The sequence below is a fragment of the Macrobrachium rosenbergii genome, chromosome 4 (genome assembly GCF_040412425.1).
Source record: "Macrobrachium rosenbergii isolate ZJJX-2024 chromosome 4, ASM4041242v1, whole genome shotgun sequence".
Lineage (NCBI taxonomy): Eukaryota > Metazoa > Arthropoda > Malacostraca > Decapoda > Palaemonidae > Macrobrachium > Macrobrachium rosenbergii.
Genome location: NC_089744.1, coordinates 9,253,772 through 9,278,922, shown reverse-complemented (window position 1 = coordinate 9,278,922; position 25,151 = coordinate 9,253,772). Strand labels below are relative to the sequence as shown.

Sequence of the window (25,151 nt, the reverse complement as noted above, 5' to 3'; positions counted from 1 at the left end):
GAAACATCACAGAATCAGGAACAAGGTTATAACGTTTAGGTAACTCTTCCATGATTTTATTCCTCAAAACTCATGCCGTCTGCCGCTCCGCCATCTCCCATCGCCAGCATCAACCCGAAGATGCTTCTGCCTGAACCGGACGAATATGTTCGCTATTCCACGGCGCTGTTGGTGACAGTTGGCTTGGGAATTTCGCTACTGCTTCTCAACGGGCTCATATTCCTCCTTCTCTTCTGGAGGAGGCCGTCTCATACCTGTCATGGACACCATCCCCAGTCTCAGGTAAGATACGTTGATTGGGAGGTAATTAATAGTCGTGATGTCTTCAGAGATTTGGGTAATTCAAAAGTACTTGATCTGGAAATTAATACTCTCTTGATTGACTTACTGTCAGATTTACTTAAGCTTCTTTGATGTTGGGTAAAATCAAATGTAACTTCGCGTCGGTGGAAAACGGGAAATGGGTTGCCTGAAGTCACTTAGGAAAATAAAAATGAATGATAGTTGATTATAACAAAAACTGGGACAACATTTGGTATATTTTCTTACTGTAAATCAGTATATCAAAAATAGGATAATATTCATGTCTAATATATATATATATATATATATATATATATATATATATATATATATATATATATATATATATATATATATATGTATATATATTTATATAAGTAGAGAGAGATGGGGATATATATACATGTAGAGAGAGAGAGAGGATATATATTATATATATAATATATATATGTATATATATACATATATATATATATATATATATATATGTATGTATATATATATATATATATATATATATATATATATATATATATGTATGTATGTATGTATGTATGTATGTATGTATGTATGTATGTATGTATGTATGTATGAGATATGCATGACATTCTTTACTTTGTGTAGTTATTTACAGTTCGAGACGAAACCAAATATTGTCTCAATTTTTTAATAAACTGTTGGTCATTTTTATTTTCCTAATTGACTTCTCGATGCTATATTTAATTTTACCAAATAATAGCTAAGGAAAAGTACCCGTATCAAGGTGTGAATGAAGCAATATTTAATTTTCCCACATTTTAGTTATCGAGGAGTGAATCAAGAAACTTTAAGCTAAGTATAATCAATGCTGATATTTCCTAGGACGGAGGCGGCCTGCCACGGGTGGGCTCCATAATAAGTGTTGGAGGACTTGGAAAAGCTTACGGAGGTCCACCGGACTGCGTCAAAGCGTCTTATGAAAAACTCCACCTAACTCCCGAGGAGCTCCAGAAACTAACTAGGTAAGGGGCCACTTGTATGTTTAAGATCTTCGAGGAAGAGGCCCTGTAGCTTTGGTTGTTTTTCTTGGTACTTTATTATACTTATATATATTAGTATTGGTTTCTTTTCAATCAGTTGCTTTCCTTTCTAAAGGAACGTTTTTTTTTCTTTCGCTAAATCATTAATTCAGAAAAGAATATTGAGCATAAGTTGAAGAAAACATTTCAATTGGCTATTACTTTCTGTTTTAGCTGTTGCCCTCCTTTCCAGTGGAACGAATGTTATTTTCTTTCACTAAACCTTTATTTAATGCAGAAAAGATTATTGAGCATAAAATAAAGAAAACGTTTATATTAATTACTTTCTGTTTTATCAGTTCCCCTCCTTTCCAAAGGTGTTTTTTCTCTCACTAAATCATTAACGCAGTAAAGACTACTGAGCGCAAGTTTAAGAAGACATTTAAACTTTTACTTTCCCTTTTTGTATATGTAGCCTCATTTTCAAAATGGTTTTTTTTCCTTGCACCAAATTATTAAAGTGGAGTTAGAGGCACCCATTATGTTGACATCTATGTTGCTTTATCAGTTAACCATATTTTCGAAGAGAATCCTTTTTCCTTTCACTGAATCATTAACGTAGAAAGAAAGGGTTATCAGAAACTGGTGAAAATGTGAAGCAAAGAATGGTTAGCATGAACTGAAGAAAATGCAAAGCAAAGAATGTTTGGCATAAACTTTTGAGAATGTAATTCAGAGTTAGTTTATAAAGAGTGGTTAGCATAAACTGATGAAAATGGAAATCAAAGTAGGGTTAGTTTATAGAGAGTGGTTAGCATAAACTGATGAAAATGCAAATCAAAGAATAGTCAGCATAAACTGGTGAAAACGCAAAGCAAAGAATGTTTAGCATAAACTGAAGAAAAAAATAAAGCAGGTATGTTTTAGACGAGACATATACGCCCATGCAGCAACGCACTTTCTAATGCCTCTTCTTTACCATTTCTGGCGTAACAGTAGGTCGCCGTCGAGCATTCTCAAGAGACCTAAGTCGCCGGGGACCATGAAATCTCAGGGTTCCTTCAAGTCCCCTCACGGAGTTGCTACCATTAGCAGGTTAGTTACAGTTCCAGTGGTCTTTTTCTGTTCTTCTTTCCATTCACACTTTCTCTAGTAACCCAGTTGGAGAGCAGTTTTTCAGACATTTTTGGTGCATGTAGTTGTTACATTCTCGTTTCTTTTATTTTATTTTGCTTGTGTTATTTTTATCATGCAATTTACCTTTATTTTCTTCATCCTTTGGTATTTGTAGTTATAATTTTCATTCGTTGCAACAGTAGTATTCGTATGAGTTCATCACTAAGTACGCCAACGGTGTATTGTTTCAAAATTTTGTGACGAAATCAAGCTATAACAAAAATTTCTATTTCATTTTCTAGGCATCATACACTATGTGTCATTTATGTATGTGAAAAAAAACAATTAACACAGACTATAAAATGTCATTTATTCGTAGACATATTTCCTTTACCATTCATACGAATCAAGAACAATAGGCAGATTGTATAGAGGGCATTTTTGTCATGATCAAGATCTTAGACACATCTCAACTTCTTATCATATCTACATTTATTCTCGTAAGATTTCATAAAATCAGGATATCCAATAATATCTAAGTTTATGGATTTCAGTTACATACTAACATACGGCATGTAATTGTCTATGTATAGCTGATACAGTCTTGCCTGCTGGCACGTATCTAGTACAAAAATTACAATTTATACCTCCAATCAGCACCGTAGGAAATTAGAATGCTTGAAAAGTTATCATGCTTTATCTTTCAAGTTACGAAACTTCTTGGGATCGCTTGCAGAACTGAAATTTGCTTTGGTCATAAAGAGCAGAGTTGCATATCTGCTAAGTTACTCGAGTGTTTGCAAGTTGCAAATAAATCAGATAGTATTTTATATTCAGAGACGGGCTGGCGTTTTCGTAATGTTCATGAGAATAATAAGGATTTAGCTTATCAGTCGGTATTAGCATACCCAATAGTGTTCACAGAAAATAATTTCGAATCGTTAGCAGTTGTTTTATGTAATTCTTGAGGTGTTTCATGCAATATGTAATCGTGACCAACATTTCTATCTGAGTGTGAATGACAGAAAGCACAGGAATTGTGACATTCTGAATCACTCAGTGAAACCAAAAAGGGTAAAATGCAGTGTTAGCAAAAGGCTTACTCTTGGAAAAAAAAATGTAAGAAAAGTGGACGATAATATATTCTGGGTACATGCAAGGGCTTAGAGGCAGGCTAAATCCGAAAGGGATTGAGGATGGATATTTTTCCACCGAAAATGCAAATGAACTTGATTCATACCCTTATGTAGGAAGGACATAAGGTCGGAAATGATTTAGTAAGAAGGAAAAATCAAGTCAATTTTAAAAAATAGGTAGGAATGTATCTCAGTTTAAAAAGGAGATAGTGGTAATTATTCTTAATTGTGCTTTACAAAGGAACAGGCATTTACATGAGAAATGTACCGGATATTATTGGAGTTGAATTAACACGTGTACACACACACACACACACACACACGCATACACACATACATACATATGTATACACACACACACATACATACATACACACACACACACACACACACACACATATATATATATATATATATATATATATATATATATATATATATATATATATATATATACATACATACATACGCACATAGTCATCCATTAATTTGACCCCTAAATATATTTAGAGTTAACTGCTGTCTGTTCTCCCACCAAACATATTAACAGCTATTTCTCCATCTTTCTAGTTTCACTTTACCCTCATAACCTTACACTAGCTCACACTAAGGCTGGCCACTCACATTCGATCTTGTCGTATGTTAAAATCTGAGTGGGAGGAGACTTAAAAAAATGACCGCTAACTCACGTTACTCTGAATTAAGTAGCCAATCTTAAGCTGGTAGCCAAGGAGGCAGCATCTGATAATGAACTGTACATGCTCAGACTCTGTGCCGTTGCAACCAAAGTGACAATGAAAAAAAACAAGAAAAAAGAATACTGGGTCAAAGACTGGTTGTTGAAGAAAGAAAAACTCTCACGTTTATCATTTTCAAAGGAACTACAGGTAGCTCCTTGGGATTGGTATTGGCCTAACTACCTAAGGGTGGACGAGGCAACGTTCAATTTGCTCTTGGGAAAGATTATAACATTCATTCAAAAGAATGACGCTTGTATGAGGAAATCCATAAGGCCTTATGAAAGGCTAAGTGCCACATTACGCTGCTTAGCGAAAGGTTGTTCATACGAAGATTTAAAATTGAATGTGGCCATATCCCCTTAAGGCTCTCGGGAGAACCATACCGGAGACATGTCAAGCTGTTTGGACAAAGCTCTGCCAAGACTAAATGAAGATAAATAAAAGTCAATTACATATCTGTATCTTTAATAAAAAAAAAATGCAAACTTGCATTTAGAAACCCAAAATAATTGTGACTCCTCTACAAATACACGTAACAATTTGTAATGTATAAAATTGCAGTATAGAATTATAGAAGAAAAAAAAAAGATTCATATTACAAATCAGTTCTCAAATTAATTAATATCTGGACTATAAAAAAGAAATAGGATCCGAAGGATATATTTCGTAAAGTGATGCAGTATTAAGTATCGTGATTGTACAACACGGCTTATGTAGAAATATGCAAATGTTTTCATTATTGACCTTTACCAGTTGCGCCGTATGATACATTTTACACAAGATCATTTCATCACAGTAATGTTACATTGTAGCGTAAATGTAAATGAGCAAATAACTCACGAAATGCACAAACGGGTAGCAAAAACACAGGTGCGTCGGCATCATGATTTGAAAACCTAAGGGTGCCCCTACACGGTAAATATTATTAACCAATATTCCGGTATTGTCAAAAACCACTGAACGTCTAGGGGAGACGGTTGGAGGGTTGTTCACTAGTACTGAAGCAATCTGAGTTGACAATAACAAGTCTCTCGTTTGAGGGCGGTATCGATGATAAACCTCATTTTTCACCTTACCACTGCAAAGACACCATGTCCGGAGCTAGCCAAAGTTTCAAGGAAGCAGAGAGGGATTTTATAAGAGAATGGATTCGCTTATACAAAGGGATGCCATCCCTCTGGAAGGTGAAAGCAAAGGAGTATAACAACATAAGAAACGGGAGGACTACGCAATATTGCTGGGGAAATGTAGAGAGAAATGCCCAAATGCTACCTTGCAAGTAAAGAAGAAGCTTAATTCGCTGAGGGCAAACTTTAGGAAAGTACTGAAAAAGATAAGGGATTCGGAGAAGTCTGGCGCAGACTCTGATGAAGTCTATGAGTCGACATTATATTACTTTCAGGAAATGTTATTTCTACGCGACCAGGAAACTCCTGCAGGGTCGATCAATGCCATAGATGATAATGATGAGTCTGAATTCACAGATGAACCAACTTCGACGAGTATTTATAGGCTATTCATCATGATTGTATAGCAATCATATAAGTTACTGTTTATGATGCGATGAAACATGCAAAATACAACAAAATATAACAAAGTAATTATATATACATATATATATATATATATATATATATATATATATATATATATATATATATATATATATATATATAATGAATATAAACAATTAAAAACTAAATCTTGAGTTTGATAACAGATTTTTGTGGGCATATTCATTTCTCCTCTTGTACCAGTTCTTCAGCCAACGACGCTTTCTTTGGTTTACCTTCCTTAAGCAAAACAACAAGGCTACTGAAATAGAAATAGTGTCTAATGCAGACATGTGGCTTCTATGAAGTCTAGTAGAAAACTAGATATTGACCATAAAATTGGATGGTCTGAGGGCACATATTGATTCGGTAAGTATTGAGACTATATTACATAGTCTTAGTGCGATTGTGGGGTTTTCTCCCAGTTCCACTTTTACATCCTTGCACTTCATCATATATTCTGATCCGTTCATCTTGCTCTCCAACCTTTCTAACTCCCCCTTTTCACTGTCTTCAGTGCCGATGGCTGAAAGTGAGACAGTGCTCGGATTTATATCCTAAATTTCATGAATCATTCCATCATGACAGATTTTTAGTGAAAGTTATTACAATATCTTTGGGTAAAAAAATTTACTTTGACTTCACCGAAGAGTTGCATGGAAGTCCCAAAGATCATTTTAGAACAGACTTAATGAAGAGATTTCTCATGTTCTTGAGACGAGAAGTTATTGAATTTAAAGTGCTCCTTTGACTTTTAAAGCTGCTTAGACATCAAAAACCTTGTGGTTCTTATAAGGTAAGGTGCGTGAGTGTTTGAAACGTGTGAAATTTCACAGGATCATCAGGTTCATGAAGGTATGATCAGAATGGCTCAGCAGTAAAATTGTTGGCAATAAAGAATATACCTGTTAATATAGACTTCTTTTGACTGCTGATATTAGACATTTAATACGCACACACGAAGAAAACACGCAATTACTCATGATAATAGAGCAGAAAGTGTTTATCGCACTTTATAGGTATGGAAACCCAAATGACAGACGATCGCCTGAATATTTATAAAGGTAAAGATCTGTGAATCAGAATCTCCGTACTAACAAAATGGCCAAAGTAGATGGTGCCTAACATTGTGTGAAAGAGGACCACCATACCCCGGAGATCCTCTCACCTGGAGACTGCGAGGCTGAGGAGTGGAAACCCAGATAACGCCAGGTGAATTCTCTCATCGTGAGGCACACAGGTTAGAGCGCTTAGGTCAGAAAAATTTCCTTGGCACTGTCCGGCCTAGGCACAAATAAGCAAGAAACAAGAAAGATAAACGGAAGGAAAGAAGGTTTGAGAGGGTAATGACAGTTTATTGTGGTGGAGAAATCAGAAGCAAGTCTAATATTCCGAATTTTGGCGTTAGAGGGAGATGTTTGTGAATGAGGAAATGTTTCCCGGTCTGTCACTTCAAACTCTCCAAATATTGATTCCGGTGAGTCACATCACGGCAGGTCCTTTCCCAGAGTCCTAAGTGTCCCAAGCTCAGGGCATGATGTTGAAATTACTTATGAATTTAAGACATATATATTTCTCCTTTCAGTTCCATATAGCCTCGGCCGTTCAGGTGGTAGCCAGACACACCAGTCCGAAGGTACGACTTTTAAACCTCTCTCTCTCTCTCTCTCTCTCTCTCTCTCTCTCTCTCTCTCTCTCTCTCTCTCTCTCTCTCTCTCTCTCTCTCTCTGACTCCATGGACGTATTATAATCATTCAGAAAGAAAATATTTTATTTTTTATCAAGACAAGATATACTGTAGAATTCGTATTGATATATATACAATAAAAAACTTATATTATGAAGTGATTTTCGTCCCTCTGAAAATGATACTCAAATAGGAAGAATTGGTGCTGAAACAGAAAGCATTGCAAAGGAAACTAAATGTTTTGAACAAACTCCAGACGAAAGTTCTTTCTGACAACACAGAGATCATCCCTCGGCTTTGGAGGATGCAAGATCACCAACGTAAAAAGAATTCCTTGGGTGCAGTTGCTCTCAGGTTCCAACTTCTTTTAGACTTGTATGGCCCAGTGGGTAACGCCCTTGCTTTCCACCTGAGAGACCTGGGTTCGATCCCGACGTGAGTCAGAAATTTATTTCTGTTCCACACGTGATTGTGTGTTGATGATTTCTGTCTTATTCACTCAGAAGGGATAATTCGAATGAAATGTTGTCTATTGGGTCATTGCTGAGTCGGGAAGTTGAGGAAAACTCGCTGGTATGCAAGCAGTTAGCTTGCCCAGGTAATTCCTTGGGTGCAGTTGCTCTCAGGTTCCAACTTCTTTTAGACTTGTATGGCCCAGTGGGTAACGCCCTTGCTTTCCACCTGAGAGACCTGGGTTCGATCCCGACGTGAGTCAGAAATTTATTTCTGTTCCACACGTGATTGTGTGTTGATGATTTCTATCTTATTCACTCAGAAGGGATAATTCGAATGAAATGTTGTCTATTGGGTCATTGCTGAGTCGGGAAGTTGGGGAAAACTCGCTGGTATGCAAGCAGTTAGCTTGCCCAGGTAATTCCTTGGGTGCAGTTGCTCTCAGGTTCCAACTTCTTTTTTAGACTTGTATGGCCCAGTGGGTAACGCCCTTGCTTTCCACCTGAGAGACCTGGGTTCGATCCCGACGTGAGTCAGAAATTTATTTCTGTTCCACACGTGATTGTGTGTTGATGATTTCTATCTTATTCACTCAGAAGGGATAATTCAATGAAATGTTGTCTATTGGGTCATTGCTGAGTCGGGAAGTTGGGGAAAACTCGCTGGTATGCAAGCAGTTAGCTTGCCCAGGTAATTCCTTGGGTGCAGTTGCTCTCAGGTTCCAACTTCTTTTAGACTTGTATGGCCCAGTGGGTAACGCCCTTGCTTTCCACCTGAGAGACCTGGGTTCGATCCCGACGTGAGTCAGAAATTTATTTCTGTTCCACACGTGATTGTGTGTTGATGATTTCTATCTTATTCACTCAGAAGGGATAATTCGAATGAAATGTTGTCTATTGGGTCATTGCTGAGTCGGGAAGTTGGGGAAAACTCGCTGGTATGCAAGCAGTTAGCTTGCCCAGGTAATTCCTTGGTGCAGTTGCTCTCAGGTTCCAACTTCTTTTAGACTTGTATGGCCCAGTGGGTAACGCCCTTGCTTTCCACCTGAGAGACCTGGGTTCGATCCCGACGTGAGTCAGAAATTTATTTCTGTTCCACACGTGATTGTGTGTTGATGATTTCTATCTTATTCACTCAGAAGGGATAATTCGAATGAAATGTTGTCTATTGGGTCATTGCTGAGTCGGGAAGTTGGGGAAAACTCGCTGGTATGCAAGCAGTTAGCTTGCCCAGGTAATTCCTTGGGTGCAGTTGCTCTCAGGTTCCAACTTCTTTTAGACTTGTATGGCCCAGTGGGTAACGCCCTTGCTTTCCACCTGAGAGACCTGGGTTCGATCCCGACGTGAGTCAGAAATTTATTTCTGTTCCACACGTGATTGTGTGTTGATGATTTCTATATATATATATATATATATATATATATATATATATATATATATATATATATATATATATATATATATATATATATATATACACATAAATATAACACATATTTATATATATATATGTGTGTGTTATATATATGTATATATATATTATATATATAGTGTTTTATACATACATATATATATATATATATATATATATATATATATATATATATATATATATATATATTATACCTTTCGAAATTATAGCAAGTGACGGGTTGATAGGAAGCCAATCAACTTATCTTCAGGTAAACACCGCCTCTCAAGGCTTGGCATATTTTTCAAAACATCGTGAATCTGCCTGTCTCGGTTGTCCTCGCCCTTATGGAGTGACCTCAAACGAGAATGAGCAAATAATAAATGAGTTATTATCAACAATATTCTCTGCAGCAAAGACATTATCAGTATTATAGGAAGCTATTATGATAATAACAACAGTAATAAAGACAAAATCCACGAAGGAAAGAGAAACAATGGAGTGCTGCGAGGCCTTTCGACTATTGGTCCTCTACTTAGCTGACTGCTAAGTAAAGGACTATAAGTCGAAAGGCCTCGCAGCACTCCATTGTTTCTCTTTCCTTCGTAGATTTTGTCTTTGTTTATATATTCATCACGTTCCATATTTTCGTGATTCAGTTATAAATATCAATCGTATATGAGCAAGCAGTTACAGTATGGATAAAACTGCTTCCTTAATGAGACTAATCTACCAGTATAAAAATGAACGATATGATGATTTAACTGGCGAAAAAGAACGACTGAGAGTTGATACAGACTTGCTGAAGGATGAGGCATTTGACATGACGCTCCTGCACCAAGAGCTGAATGTGAACTGAGGACGAGAGAGACAGAGGGAGAAAGAGACAGAGAGAGAGAGAGACGGGTTCATATTCCCTGACAGAGATTGTTCTATTCGTACTTAATAATAAGCAACGTTCTATTATCAGATATAGTTATTAGGACTTCACTTGTAAAATAATCTAATATGTGAAAGTATATGGAAAGATATTGTATAACTATGTAAAATTTGTAGACAATGTGGATTGTAGAAAGGGGAAATAAAAAGAATGTTATATTTTATTGTTTCATATTGGCGGGCAGTGCTGTACATCGAGAGAATCCAGACGATTCAGATGAGTAGTTATGGGAGCGGTGGCCGAAGTTACCGAGGGGCGGTGTGACGTCGGGTTAGATGATCCAGCTGTCGTATTACTGAGATGCGGCCAAGAAAGGTATGTGTGTGGGGAGGAGAGAGAGAGAGAGAGAGAGAGAGAGAGAGAGAGAGGCCTTTATCCCCTTACCTAAGCGTGCTGTCATACCAGCCACACCATTTTGGGGGTTGCTGCAGCCAGCCCCAGTCCAACCCAACCCAACCCCCTCGCCACCCCATTCTCCAGTTATCCCCAAGCTAGGCTAAGAAGACGGCAGCGCTTCCGTGACCAGGGGCCACAGCACCAACACCCGGCCAATCAGAATGCAGCACATCATTAGTCCAACTGCTGACTGTAACCCACCCGTCTGCTTTCAACACCTGTGTACCTTACATCTTAATTCATTCATCTGTGTAACTCTCAGATGAAATAAAGGTATTTCAAGAGAACATCTTTATATGACCCAAGGAAACTTAACACACCAGCGACAAGCAGATGATAGGAAGGTTATCAGATGCATGAAGAAGACACAAAGACACTGTGCAAACCGAATGCAGTAGAAACCGCTGTAATAACAGGTGCTCAGTCTCCTGATAGGGGGCCGTAGACAGCACGGTATTCTACGGGGAATAAACTCACACCAGCAGCCTCCTTATAATTATGCAGAATGAGGGTACCTGGGTTCGAGCTTCTAAGGAACGGTGCGTAACGTCCCTGGGGTCGAGACTGGAAGTCTTGAGTCTCTCTTATATCACCTTACTTTTCAGGATATAAATACACTAGTAGGAAAATAACTGGCTGACAAAACAAATTTATTTAGCGTTCATGACCAATTAACTCAAGCATCAAACCGAATCAGTTTGTTGGAAATGTCTACCTACCTATCTATCTGTCTATATATATATATATATATATATATATATATATATATATATATATATATATATATATATATATATATATATATATATGTGTGTGTGTGTAGAATATATATATACTGTATATATTTATATATATATATATATATATATATATATATATATATATATATATATATATATATATATATATATATAGATAGATTTACATCCCAGGGGTTAACGCCGAACTTGAATGCACAAAGTCTCGAGACTTAGTCTTAATGATTTCACGGGTGAATCAGTGGTCAAGGAAGTATATAACTAAAATATTCCCTCGCTTATATTTCGGCTATTGTAAGAACTCCTCGCAAGAAAAAGGTAAACTTAAGCAGGAAGTATCTTTTTAAAAGAAAGCATTAGATTTTGTTCTTATAATATTCAGTCATATTTTGCCTTTTCAGTTTTTCTCATGACAGCTCATCGAGGGACATAGCCTTGTGAGAAGATGGTTCATTATTGAAAGTAATTTTTCATCTAGTAACCTTGCTGGTTAAAGCTGAATTAGTGTGATGTTGTTGCTGTTATTGGAGACTATGCCAGCATGGAGTATTGCCCCTGGAGCAGCCTTGGAGCAAAGTTTAAAACAATAGAAGAGAAAACTAAAGTTTGAAGAGAGTAAGAGACAACTTCTTTGGTGAGAAAATGTACAAAACTCTACGGGAAACGCATTCATATTTCAGTTAAAAGATCAGTAGGCAGTAAGATCGATGGTAAAGGAATTTCTGTCGTTAAGTCATACAAGACCTGAAAGGAAATTTTATAAGGAAATGAGGTTGGAAGGAATGTAGATGGAAATGGCAAGACAGTTCGAGGCTAAAAGGAAGATAGAGCGATAGAAAAAAAAGTTTCCGTCTGATTAGCATATGACTGAAAAGGGAAAAACATGGAGTTAAGAGGAAAAGTAAGACCAAGAAAATAAGAAAAATTATAAATAAATGAGTGAAAAGTTTCATGAGAAAATAGACTTTTGAAAGCACAATGAAAGTGAAATAAAAAGTAAAGATAATAGACATCATGAGATTAAAATAATGAAGAATAAATTTATGAATAGAGGGAGAAGCCTGCGTCTTCCTTTGGTGTCGGGTAAGAGCAAAGAGAGGTAGGAAAGGATGGAAATATGGATTGAGGCATTTCCTATCTGGTGTCAGCTGACTGTAAGGTTATGATGACCTCACATGCTGTCAGAGGTCATCGTCTGTGATAGGTCGTTCTGAGCTGATTTTGCTTGGTTGCACCATGGGAACTCTGGCAATCCCATAGTGGGTTTTACTTCTTGGGCTACGTTCTTTGGTCGAGTTACTGAAGGTTCTTAGGCTCTTAGAAGATCTATATATAATAACATTAATTTTATAATGATGCTAAGGAAACCATCCCTGAACTCAGGCAGAAAACAAGCTTCCTGCCAATGATTCTATGAGCACCGAATGGACATAGTCCATGAGAAATGAAGGCCACCAACATTTCTACTGAAGAGAGGCACCCCAAAAAAGAGCAGAGCCCACTGGCTGACTGAAGCCTCCTCCTGCAAATAAAAACATTTAGCCAAAGTATAAGTACAAAGGGTTTTATCGTTCGTTTCAGGCACAGGAGTAAAAATGTCCGACGAACACTTGAGTATTTAAGTAGGTAAAGATCTCTGTATCAAAATAACTGCTGTAGAAAAATAAAGCGAAGACTGAGACTGAACATCGTGTGAAAGAGGACCACCATACCCTGGAAGTACCCTCACCTGGGCACTGCGTGACTGAGAGGAGGGAACTCAATTAACGCCAGGTGAATTCTCTCATCGTTAAGGGTGAGAGCTTAAGTCAGAAATATTTCCTTGCCGTTTTCAAGGCCAGGCATAGAGAGGCAAGAAAATAAAGGCAGGAAATAAGAAAGTTTAAGAGATTTAGGATAGAATGGTATAATAACCAGGAAAGACAAGGGCACCTTGAACATTCTGAAGCTTGGTAGTACTGGGAGAGGAAGTCACCGATTTGGTCACTGGCTTTTATGAATAAAGAAATATTATCCGGGTCTCAGAAATCAGACAGGTGTAATGTTGATCCCAGTGATTCTCAGGACGACCTAATTAACCGAGATGGGTTCTTTGACCAGCTCTAGACCTGTCTGTCAACACTATGTCATGAGCAAATAGAGGGGACCCCGTTTCTGACACCTGATATTATAACATCCATCACAAAAGGTCGGAGATGTCGGGACTGAAAGATGAACCTTGATGGAAACCAGCCCTCACTTTGAACTTTTCTGTAATTCCAACAGAACTTCTTACCTGTGTGGTTGCTTCTGCATACATATCTTGTGCCGCCTTAACATATTTTTCAGAAACACCCTTCACCCTCAAACACCTCCTCCATGCGTCTTGCCTAGGTACGCGGTCATATGTTTTTTCTAAGTCAATAAATACCAAGTGCATTTCTCTCTATCTTTCTCAGTACTTCTCTATAGTTGGTCCTAAAGCAAATATAGCATCCACTGTATCCCTCCCTGGCATGAACCTGAACTGTTCCTCGCTCATTGTGGTTTCTCTTCTTATTCTTTCTGCAGTAATTCTTTCATAGATCTTCATTGTATGGGATATCAGTTTTATTCCTCGGTAATTGCAAGTCTTGTATATCGCCCTTTCCTCTACACGGTACTTTTACTTTCCTCCCTTGACAGATACTTATCTTTGATTTGCTTGGTGTGCGTCAGATCTTTAGTTGCTCTATCTCTAATTTTGTTTTCTTATATATATATATATATATATATATATATATATATATATATATATATATATATATATTATATATATTTATATGTATATATAATATATATACACCTTCTGGTGTTTCCATTTTCTCATACAACCCATTCATTGCACTTGCCTTTGCTCTTGCTACAGCCTTCTTTGCTTCCTTCTTTGCAGTTTTCCAAGCCAACTGATTCTCCTCAGAATCATTTCGATCATTAGCTGTCTTCGCCTCCTTTTTCCTCTTGACCTATTCCGTGTATCATGATTCCACCACCAGCTCACCTTTTCACTGGCTGGACCTCTACCAGATGGCTTTCCCAATAACTCTTCCGTTGCTCTAAGAATCATGGCGCTGTTTTCTACACACCAGGTGTTTGCGTCCTCTGCTAATATGATGCTACCGAGCACCAGTTCCTCAAACCTTCCTCTCATCTCATGGTCTTCTAGCCTCCACCACTTTATCTTTTGTTGTACTGTCCTTCGTCCTCCAACTCGTCTTATCAAGAAGTCTGACACCACTAATCTGATTTGCCCACTAACACCCTCCCCTTTTATTACCTTGCAAATTTTCACTTCTGTTAGAAGTGAAAATCTATCTGTGTCTGTCTTCCTCCACTACTGTATGCTGCATAGTTGTTATTTTTAAAGAAAGTGTTGTTAATAGCCAAATCAAAGGCTACTGCAAAATCTACTACTTGTTCTCCTTGATCCTTCTCTGTCCATTTCTCCCCTGCCATGACCTCCACGGATCCTACTGATTTTTTCACGATGACACCCGATATGCCCGTTTAATTTGCATCCGATAACTAACCTTTCTTCTAAATTTGTTGATATAATTTCATCCATCTCTCTCCAGAACGCATCCTGCTTCCTTATCAAATCCCATTTGTGGGGCAAAACCGCTTATTATATTCAGAACATGTCCCCCACAGCACAACTTCATTTTCATTATTCTAGAAATTTTCCTTTCCACCTCTGCGACATTTCGTTTCATTTACTTGCTAAGAACAACTCCCACTCCACTCCTTCCTCTCTCATCAGCGCCACTGTAAAATACCTTTTAACCACTGCCAATCTCCTTTGTTTCGTTTCTTCTCCATCTTGTCTCTTGTACGCATAATATGTCCACTTTTCTTCGCTCCATAACGTCTGCCACCTCTCTACTACGGCTGTTCACGCTGCCAACGTTCAGAGTCCCAATTCTCAATGCTTGGACCTTCTCCTTTACCGCACCCGTCCTTGACGTGGTAGCCCTTGTCCGTATATCGAGGGTGGGGCGGGTCAGGCGAAACCTCACGTCGTGTCAACGGGGTGCGCCCTCGCCTTCTGATTCCAACTGTTCCTGGCTACTATCCATAGCTTCGGCAATGCAATAGGAGCTTTACAGCCGGATGCCTTTGCTGCCACCAACCCTCAACATTTACCCGGGCTTGGGATCGGCATAGAGTAGTGCTATCTTGTACCCCCATGGCTGGGATATGGCTGGGATATATATATATATATATATATATATATATATATATATATATATATATACATATGCATATATATATATATATATATATATATATATATATATATATATATATATATATATATATATATACACACACGTACATACATTCACACACGTATACATATACAAATTTAATGGAATGAAATATTTATCACTATGAAATAGATGATTAAACAGGAAGAATTATGAAGGAAATTAAATGTTTTAACAAAACCTTGACAATCTTTCTGGTAGCACAGAGAATTGCCTCTTAGTCCATGGAGGATGCGGTGTTACCAACATGAAAAGAAGCTGTAACATGTCATTAGAGAATAATACGTAGATATTTTCAAGCTGAATCAAAGGAGGAAAAATTATTTGTTATTACTGTAGGATTTTCGGCTTGAATAATAGCACATGACCGCAATATATTCGGAAGCATATGTGCAGATATCAACCACCGATTACCGCTCGTGCTTCGTGTTATAGGAAGTTCTTCATTGGAGGGGTGGGTAGAGCTCTCGGTTAGCACGCTGTTGGCCCAGCGTTCGACTCTCCGACCGGCCAATGAAGAATTAGAGGAATTGATTTCTGGTGATAGAAATTCACTTCTCGTCATAACGTGGTTCGGATTCCACAATAAGCTGTAGGTCCCGTTGCTAGGTAACCCGTTAGTTCTTATCCACGTAAAATAAATCTAATCCTTCTGGCCAGCCCTAGGAGAGCTGTTAGCCAGCTCAGTGGTCTGGTTAAACTAAGATATACTTAACTTTTTTTTCGTGTCGAAGGAGACTTCAGGGAAACACGAGATGTTAATTGTGCCTCCCTGGGAGCTCTAGTGTCTCTTGACGGGCGCGCTGTGTTTGGCGCCCGGTCCGAGGTGCACTTATTTTATAACCTTTGTCATACATTATCATTTTGTAAGTTTCCCTCAAACTTGCACAGTTAAAACTTGCCCAAATCTTATCGAACTGACTGTGTCCAGTCTTACTCACATCCCTATCTTTTAAATAAGTATTTTCGTGTATGATTGAAATAGACGTGGGTATGATATAACGATCAGTTTAAGGGACCGCTGACAAACTCACATTTCAGCCAGTTGTTGTAGGTTAACAATGATGTAGATTAATATTTGTAAAGTGATATTGCACGTCATCTGTTCATTGACAGACCTTACTTTTCGCTCCACTTCAGAATACGAGAAGAGATAAACATTTCCTCAAATATATATAATATTAAGGTTCAGGAAAGGATTGCAAGAAGTGAATTGTGGGTCATAGTCTGTTAATGTGTATCATTATCTGTAAATATAATGAATCGAGTAGGTGTTCTTGATATTTACAAAGCTTCGACATTTTCCAGAACTAGGCGAATGACCCAGCAGTGACACAGAGGTCAAAAGCCCTTTGACTTACTCAGGGACATACAGGTCGAAGATGACGTCCTCAGGCGAAACAATGAGATGTTCTCTCTCCAGCAGGTAAGAGGCCTGTTTCAGAAAAGTCTTCTCGATTCCTTTTACGAAGCGACAAGTTTCAAGGGAAGGCGTTTCCTTCTTTCTTTCTTTGTTGAAATCTTCAGCTGAAAACCCTTATGAACAGAGTCAGCAGACTATAAAACCAAGAGGGAGCCAATACATGAGCATAAAGGAGTTCTAGGTAAAGAAATTAAGCTGAAAAGTAGTGTTTCCTACCAAATAACATGCTCTGATTTCGAATAGTCACATCGCATCTACAATGTGCATTGAAGAGTAAAAAATAATAAATAAACATACACATATATGTATATATGTGTGTGTGTGTGTATGTGTAGAGAGAGAGAGAGAGAGAGAGGAGTTTGGAATGAGGTAAATGTATTGTACTCCTGTCCCCTTCGTATATTTATGTTCTGTATATCCCCGAGCACCAAAGATAAATCACAGAACTGTGAGACATCATCAGCGTTTTCCTTTCATGATGGTTGTCTATATAAACCTACAAATTGCAACAGTAAAACAACTGTTTATTTTTATGTCTGAACCTTTCATCGGTGATTAAATATATCGATCTTTCATTGATTAGTAAAGTGACGTCAAGAATTCCTCGAAAATACAGCCAGCAAGGAAGAACGATTATCATCTCTAACAACTTGAAATATTTATTTCGTCGAACGCTTATATGCTATGCTTTCAAGATGCTCGAAAACAAAAAGAAAAATAAACTTTAATATCGTTTCCTATATCATTTTTTCTCAAAGGCTTCCCAAATTGCCACGGAAAATTGAGAGTTCTCGAATATTCTCACGAGAGGAGAAATTTCTCGAGTAAATAACCCGGTCATTTCTGAAATGATTCTCGCTCGCAGAAGACTGCATTCTTTTCATAGCATACAACATTCGTTTTCTTTCATAAATATTGGTTTATTAGAATAAGGTGTAAATTTACAATATTTTGGCTGTTTTGTGTTCTTAGCACGTCTTTCATTAAAATATTCGGTCGAAAAAATACGTTATAGGACTTTGACGTTCGCTTTCCATAGACACTTTGCAGTCGGAATTGCCAGCCTACCAGATTCTAAAAGAAAGAATCCACCGTCAGCGTACCATTTTATGTGAAATTTAACAATATTTAACAATCTAAAGCTGATAAATTATTAAACTTAGTTTCCTATACATCTGAACTGTCCTCAGAATCGTTGCATACCTCTCATTGATAACATGTTAATGCCTATATTTTTATTGGTAGTCCTGGATCTACGTGACTCTACGTTGGGCGTAGACATTTTGGTGTAGATAAAACTGATATTATTATGGTGAAATATTTCATTGTTAGTGAACGTTATTCAAATCAAAAACTAATTTAGTTATTCCGATGGCTTTGAATCTTTATTGTGAGAAAAAAGGAATTATAACAAATATCTGAGACCCTCTCTCCGCCACGTATTAAATACTGTCGTCCACCACGTTTAGTTCAGTTCCTCAGAGGAACCAATAGATGCCTCAGCTGCTTAAATTTTGGCAAAAATACTTCAAGAAATAATTGGGTGGTGACCACGTTGTCGCCTTATCAATATGTAAATGTAATGACGTAATTGAAATATAATTTTATTTTTTGCTTATTTTAATACAGTTTTATGAGCTAGAGATGATTAATGTTATCTGCAATATATTTGTCCATTCACCAATAAAAGCGTAAATTATTCGATATGAGATTGCTATGATACACTTGTATATAATAAGTAAATTTATCAGCCATTTTATAATATACAACGATGATGATTCTGTTGATAATTGGTTACCCCTATAATTAGCGTGGTAATGTAATTGAATGTGTTTCTTATATATTTTTGCAAACGTAATGAAAATGATACTGATCCTTATTTTGAAGTTAGTATGAAGAAAAGATAGTTATTTTTTCGCTTTAGGAAAATACAGATACAACCCTTTTTAAATGTAGTATCTAACTACCTGTACGAAATTCCGTTCAAAATATGTGGTTTTCCATAGCATGACAATATTTGTAAAACGATATTTCTCCAAAAAAAAGACAACATTGTCTTGTGAACTCAGTTGACTGAACAGATACAATACCTGTAACTGCCTAAATGAAATGGGGAACCTTTAGTTAAATTACTTGTGCAGAATTTAAAGGGAGGGAGGGAGTTTGGGGTAGGTATTTGTGATTTATATTTGCCATAAAATTTTATGCTTATACTGTTAGTGGAATCAAACTGATAAATGATCATCCTATATCCTTAGGATTTCTTGAACGAAATACAACTCTGAAACATAGGAACTAATCATTTATGTTTCCTTTCAGCATTCTACTTCATTTCAGCCTCATTCCGATCAAGGTATGGAAGGACATTCACAACAGACATTCCAGGAGATTCAGAGTCCCTCTGGAGTGAGTGAGCTTTGCATGGAATCTGGAAGCCCCTCCCATTGTAATCTCGGAAAAAAAAAAGTGTTCCGGTGACCATGGTGTGAAAGGACGCGAAACCAAACTTTACTCGATTAAAGCGTAAAGCAGCAGTGGGTATATTGTTATTGCCGTCATGCCCGACGAATCGGGATTTTATAATGACCGTGATCCTATGAAGGAAGTGAACTGGATAAATTCAGATATTCGAATAATTCCTAATTCCATCCTAAGGAAAACCTATAGACAGACATACCAAAAAAGCTCAAGTCAATATGTAGCAACGTATTAAGAGTTCAGATATCTTCATAATAACGGATGTGAAACGTTCGTTGTATGGATGTATCAGATATGACGCAGTCTTGATATGTACGAGCGAAATATATCTCAGTTTTCAAAATATATAAAAACCGACAGATATCACAAGAAGCCCATTCACTGAATGAGGGGTGCTTGTGTTATTATGTAAATATCCTCAGAACCTAAATGGTTTTCTACTTTACCAAGTAGTCTACGATGTATTTATTTTCTTATAAAAAGAATCAATTTCGTATAAGCTATCTTCATTATTTGTGTAATCGAGGTCAGTTTTATACCAGGCTCAAAAGGGTATATTGTTTAACAATATACATCACTGTATCTGCATAATCACACTGAGGTCTTTATTCCAATATTTTCAACTCTGCCCTGATCATAAAAGATTTTGTAGCACAATTCCTTACAATTCACATTTATTAAGCAGTGAGTAAGAGACAATCACAAAACGTAAAGTGAATTTTCATTTAAAATTAGCATCCTAAGTTCCGATTTATAATACGGAAATTGTTATGATGTAAGGTCCAAAGAAAGAGAGATTAATTAACGTGAGGCACAAAATTTGTAGCTACCTGCGCATCCCGGATCATGACGTCAGAGTAGACCTCCCGATCTTGTTTACCCCAGGTCAGGCTGCTGACCTCATTCGTTTACAAACTAGGCTGGTCATTGGCAGGAAAACATTTGTACTTCCCTACTTTTATTAAATCAGTAGGTCTTGTGTCTTACCGCAGTGGCATTGCTGTCATTCAACAAAATGCCAAAATACTGTACTGTGCGCGGTTGCTGATCGACTTTGAAAAAACGAGGTGATAATTGTTAGTTTTCACTGCTTCCCTTAAGAATGAATTAAAGCATTTATTCCTACTATCTATCTACCGTATTAGGTTTATTTAACATTTCTTCCTATCTAACTTATGAGTTTTATTTCTTCCATTTCTTCCTACTGTCTACCTTGTTGAACCTTGTGAGTATTATTTAACATTACTTTCCGCTGTCTACCATATTACTTATAAATTTTATTTAAAATTTCTTCCTATTGTCTGCCGTATCTGACCTTACGAGTTTTATTTAACATTTCTTCCTATTATTCTACCGTATTGACCTTATGAGTTCTATCTAACATTTGTTCCTATTATCCACCCATATCAGAAAGGTACTTTTGTACCAGGCTATCGTTCTATTATTAGTTTTAGTAGTGTGAAAACGATGTTCTTCCAATTTCATCATGAAAGCAAGAATTCCACTACAGGACAACCCATATGGAACCACCCACAACACACTGAAAAATATTTACAGAAATCTAACAGAAAAAAAAACTGGTTTAAACACGGACGCGCATGCCACCCCTTGTTTTAAAACAACACAAAACGACCCTATTAACAACGATGATGATTTAGCGGTGAAACGACTCCCAAATCACTGGAGTATTTTGGGAGCAAGAGTTTATTTCAAGACTGCACTTTCTATCCCTAACTGATTCCTGGTCTGACTTATTGAATTCTAGAGTCCCTTACGACGAGAAACCGACAAGAAATGCATATGGGTTGAACTTGCAAGCACAAAACTAAGTATTGGTTAGCATGATTGATGCTGTATCGTCCATGAGAGTCTGTTGAAAAAAAAAGAATTTTACCAGTTTCAGGAAGGCTTGGTCATCCGTTCCGAGTCTTTGCCTAAATTGCTTACTGATGGCAGTTGTGAAATCAATAATGTATCATCTGGTTGTTTTTCTTATCTCCCTGTTGATGATAATGAATCTCTTGAACCCGAATTCAGCCTATCAGCAATGTTATTTTGCTTACCAAATAACTGGGATACTGTTGGGGAAGAAAATGACATCACATGCACCACCGACCTGAGGTCCAGTGATTCGCCAACAGCAGAAAAGTTAAAAAAAAAAAAAAACCATCAAAGACCTTTTCGGAACAGTTGAAAACCATGAAATATGTGTTCAAACGTTACCATGGCGAAAAAGGACTAAAACCCGGTAGTGGTGCTATCAAAAGCTATCTACTTATGTTGTGCACTTTATCCCTTTGCTGAATGATGTAATAACTTATTTTGTTCGTTGCCGCACTTTTTTTCAGGCTAAGCATTTTTAACAGAGATTACCTCCTCTAGGAAAATGGCAAATAAGCTGCAAAATATGGAAATTTAAATGTAAAAGTAAACCATGTGGGGATGAATGAAATGTAAATATAGTTTATCAAGTATGCACGTGTGTATAGTTGAAATATTTTATGTGTAGTTATGAAACAAAATCTGTAGTCACATATTTGCATGTACAAATATATAATATATATATATATATATATATATATATATATATATATATATATATATATATATATGTGTGTGTGTGTGTGTGTGTGTGTGTGTGTGTATATAATATATATATATATATATATATACATATATATATATATATATATATATATATATATATATATATATATATATATATATATATATATATATATATATATAAAAATACATGTATACTTATTACATTTGTGATTCATTTGTATATATTGATGGGAAATTTCAATCTGCTTCATTTGGGTATTTGTATATAACAAATGATATATTTCTATGGCATCTCGTATAAATGTAACAATAAAGACTTTTCATCATATTGTATGAGTTTTTCTTATTGATCAATAGCTTAATATTCGCCTTTTCTTTGCCAGTATCCCTATAACCCATGTTAAATTTCACAAAAGTTTCACTCTCTCAGTCACAGAACTCACTAACAGCTATGGCAGCACTATTTATGTGTACACCTCCTAACTGCGTTTGCATTTTGGTCCGAAAAATAAAAAGCTTGTGTCTCAGGAAAGGCTGCCTGCTGGACCAACAGTCAGTTCTGACGTCACAAATTATCCCCCCCCGCCTGGCTCACCCGCAGTTTACCCGTGCTGGGTAGACCTCCCTTTTCTTTGGACCTTGCTGTAATATGCATATATGTCAAACTGGCCAACAATAAAGTTCAGTGTATGATATATAGTATTTCTGTGATGACGCTTAGTATTATATTCATTTTACGGTATTTTTGCGTCCGATAACCACAGCAGACCTTATCCTGTTATATAGTGTCCAAGATCCAGGTAGACTGGTCAGACGTCTGCCTGACTGAGTTGTGACGTCAGATGCTCCATGGTACCCTCAAGCTCAAGACCAGTCAGTTGCTTATCTCTCATGACCGTTGCTCGGTCTACGGGTGCCACAACTCCGAGGAAAACAAGCTGGAGCTGACATACGATATTTCCGATTTCCAAGAGAAAGGCTTCTAAGGCGACGATGGATTCATTTATGTCACAGGGCTGGACTTCATCAGTGCAAAGTAAGTTTAAAATATTTTGGTTTTAATGAAAAGAGCTGTCTAGATTTCATTGTTAGTGTAGTCAAACAAGAGAATGCAATACTGAAATAAAACTGTCCTAAGTTAGGAAAGGAAAACGTAAAACTTCAGAAGGACAATGCTACATTAAAATCAAAATTTGCCATGCCAGAATTAAACCAAAATAAAATTCATGCAGAAATTGAGAACATCTTCAAACACATTTTCAGAGTCGCAAATCGCCACATCATTAACAAGGAAAAGTCAGGGAATGGCCACATGAAGATATATCGGCAGCTGTCACTTTCAGAAGTATATGTGCCCTAAATGTTAAGAATATCTAAGAACGGAAAAGAGAATCCCATTACCGCCTAAAACAACGTTAAATGAAAGAGCTAAGAATTTCACCTGTGTCTTGTACTCTGTATTGTCACTCGTGAACCCAAAAAGTCTCATTGAACCTCCAATTCCCTTGATCGGAGCAAATGATTGGAGTTATGATAGGGTTATGATGTATTTTATAAACATTCAGATAAAGTACAGGTTGTTACGCTAAACGTACACGTGGGTAGTTGGAGACAGCCAGTTTTTATAATTTTTATATAACATGCAGAATAATTTAGTAACTTTACTAGAAAAGGTTGAGCTTGCAGTTTACTCTGTCACTGCACTTGTCCTTGACATAGGATCTAGCAATCTGAAGCTATGGAAGTATTTTGACGTTAACCCTTTGGACAAAAAGAGATGTTCCTTTAAAATCCCAAGTGCTGATCAAAAGTTATTTATCTTTGGAGATGCACCCCATTTGAAATCATTTTCTTGATTCAGGATTTGAATTAGGTGATGGGAACTTTATATCGAATTCAAGTATTCGTGAGATATTACCTGCCAGTAAGACATACATTTTTTTGCTGTTAAAATTAGTGAAAGACATCTAAATGTATATGGTCAGCAATGACAGCCGGTTAAATGTGCAGCTCAATTGTTGTCAAAAACATGTTCTGATTCACTGAAGTGTCTTGGTGAAAAAGACCCAATTAAAAATTACAATGGTTTACAAGAGTAGTAAAAATATTCAGGTAATGTCTAAAAAATTACCTAAACTCTTTAATGGTAAGCATCTTACATGCATTTTCACTAATGAAATCATTTTCTTCAACCCATTGGCCTTTCAAGGAGAGTGAGAGCGAGATGAAATGATGGTGTCACTGCGCAGAGGTACAGTTCCTCGTTGGGAGAGTGGATTCCGTTCTCAGTTAGCACTCTGTTGGCCGCGAGTTCGAATCTCCGACCGGCCAATGAAGAATAAGAGGAATTTATTTCTGGTGACAGAAATTCATTACTCGCTATAATGTGGTTCGGATTGCACAATAAGCTGTAGGTCCCGTTGCTTGGTAACCAATTGGTTCTTAGCCACATAAAATAAATCTAATCCTTCGGGCCAGCCCTAGGAGAACTGTTAATCAGCTCAGTGGTCTGGTTAAACTAAGATATACTTAACTTAACTGCGCAGAGGCAGCGAAACCTCCTCGCCTAACAGTTTGACCTGTCTGCGTGGATCTTGGCTATGAAGGTACAAATTTATATAAGCCTCAAAAATATATGAATTTTACATACCAGAATTCACGTTAAGATCATTATTCCCATGTATTGAAGTCTGATTATGAAATTTTTGCAACTTAATTCTTTGCAGTTATAGTTATTAAGCGGTGAGTCATAGAAAATTAAAACACTTAAGGAGGATTTTCATTCATAATCGACATTTACCTTATGCTTCCATTTATGGTATAAGAACAGTTATTTTCATGTGTATTTAATAGGTCAAAAATAAATTTCAGGTTTACGTAATTTGTCTTTGATAAAATTTCATATC

General features: G+C 36.9%; 1 protein-coding gene across 6 annotated transcripts in view; it reads left to right on the top strand.

Annotated features, from left to right (window-relative positions):
- Nucleotides 1-21,225, top strand: part of LOC136830467 (neuroligin-2-like) — a 183,179-nt gene extending 161,954 nt beyond the window's left edge. Inside the window, exons 10-16 of one of the 6 annotated variants that reach the window (XM_067090029.1) lie at nucleotides 108-282; nucleotides 1,165-1,304; nucleotides 2,298-2,396; nucleotides 7,432-7,482; nucleotides 10,521-10,651; nucleotides 17,085-17,202; nucleotides 19,519-21,225. In XM_067090029.1, coding sequence (XP_066946130.1) covers nucleotides 108-282; nucleotides 1,165-1,304; nucleotides 2,298-2,396; nucleotides 7,432-7,441 — 424 coding nt within the window. In that variant the 3' untranslated portion in view covers nucleotides 7,442-7,482; nucleotides 10,521-10,651; nucleotides 17,085-17,202; nucleotides 19,519-21,225. The remainder of the gene's footprint in view (nucleotides 1-107; nucleotides 283-1,164; nucleotides 1,305-2,297; nucleotides 2,397-7,431; nucleotides 7,483-10,520; nucleotides 10,652-17,084; nucleotides 17,203-19,518) is intronic. The other 5 variants (XM_067090037.1, XM_067090010.1, XM_067090006.1 and 2 more) reach the window with 5 other exon arrangements.
- Nucleotides 21,226-25,151: the final 3,926 nt, after the last annotated feature.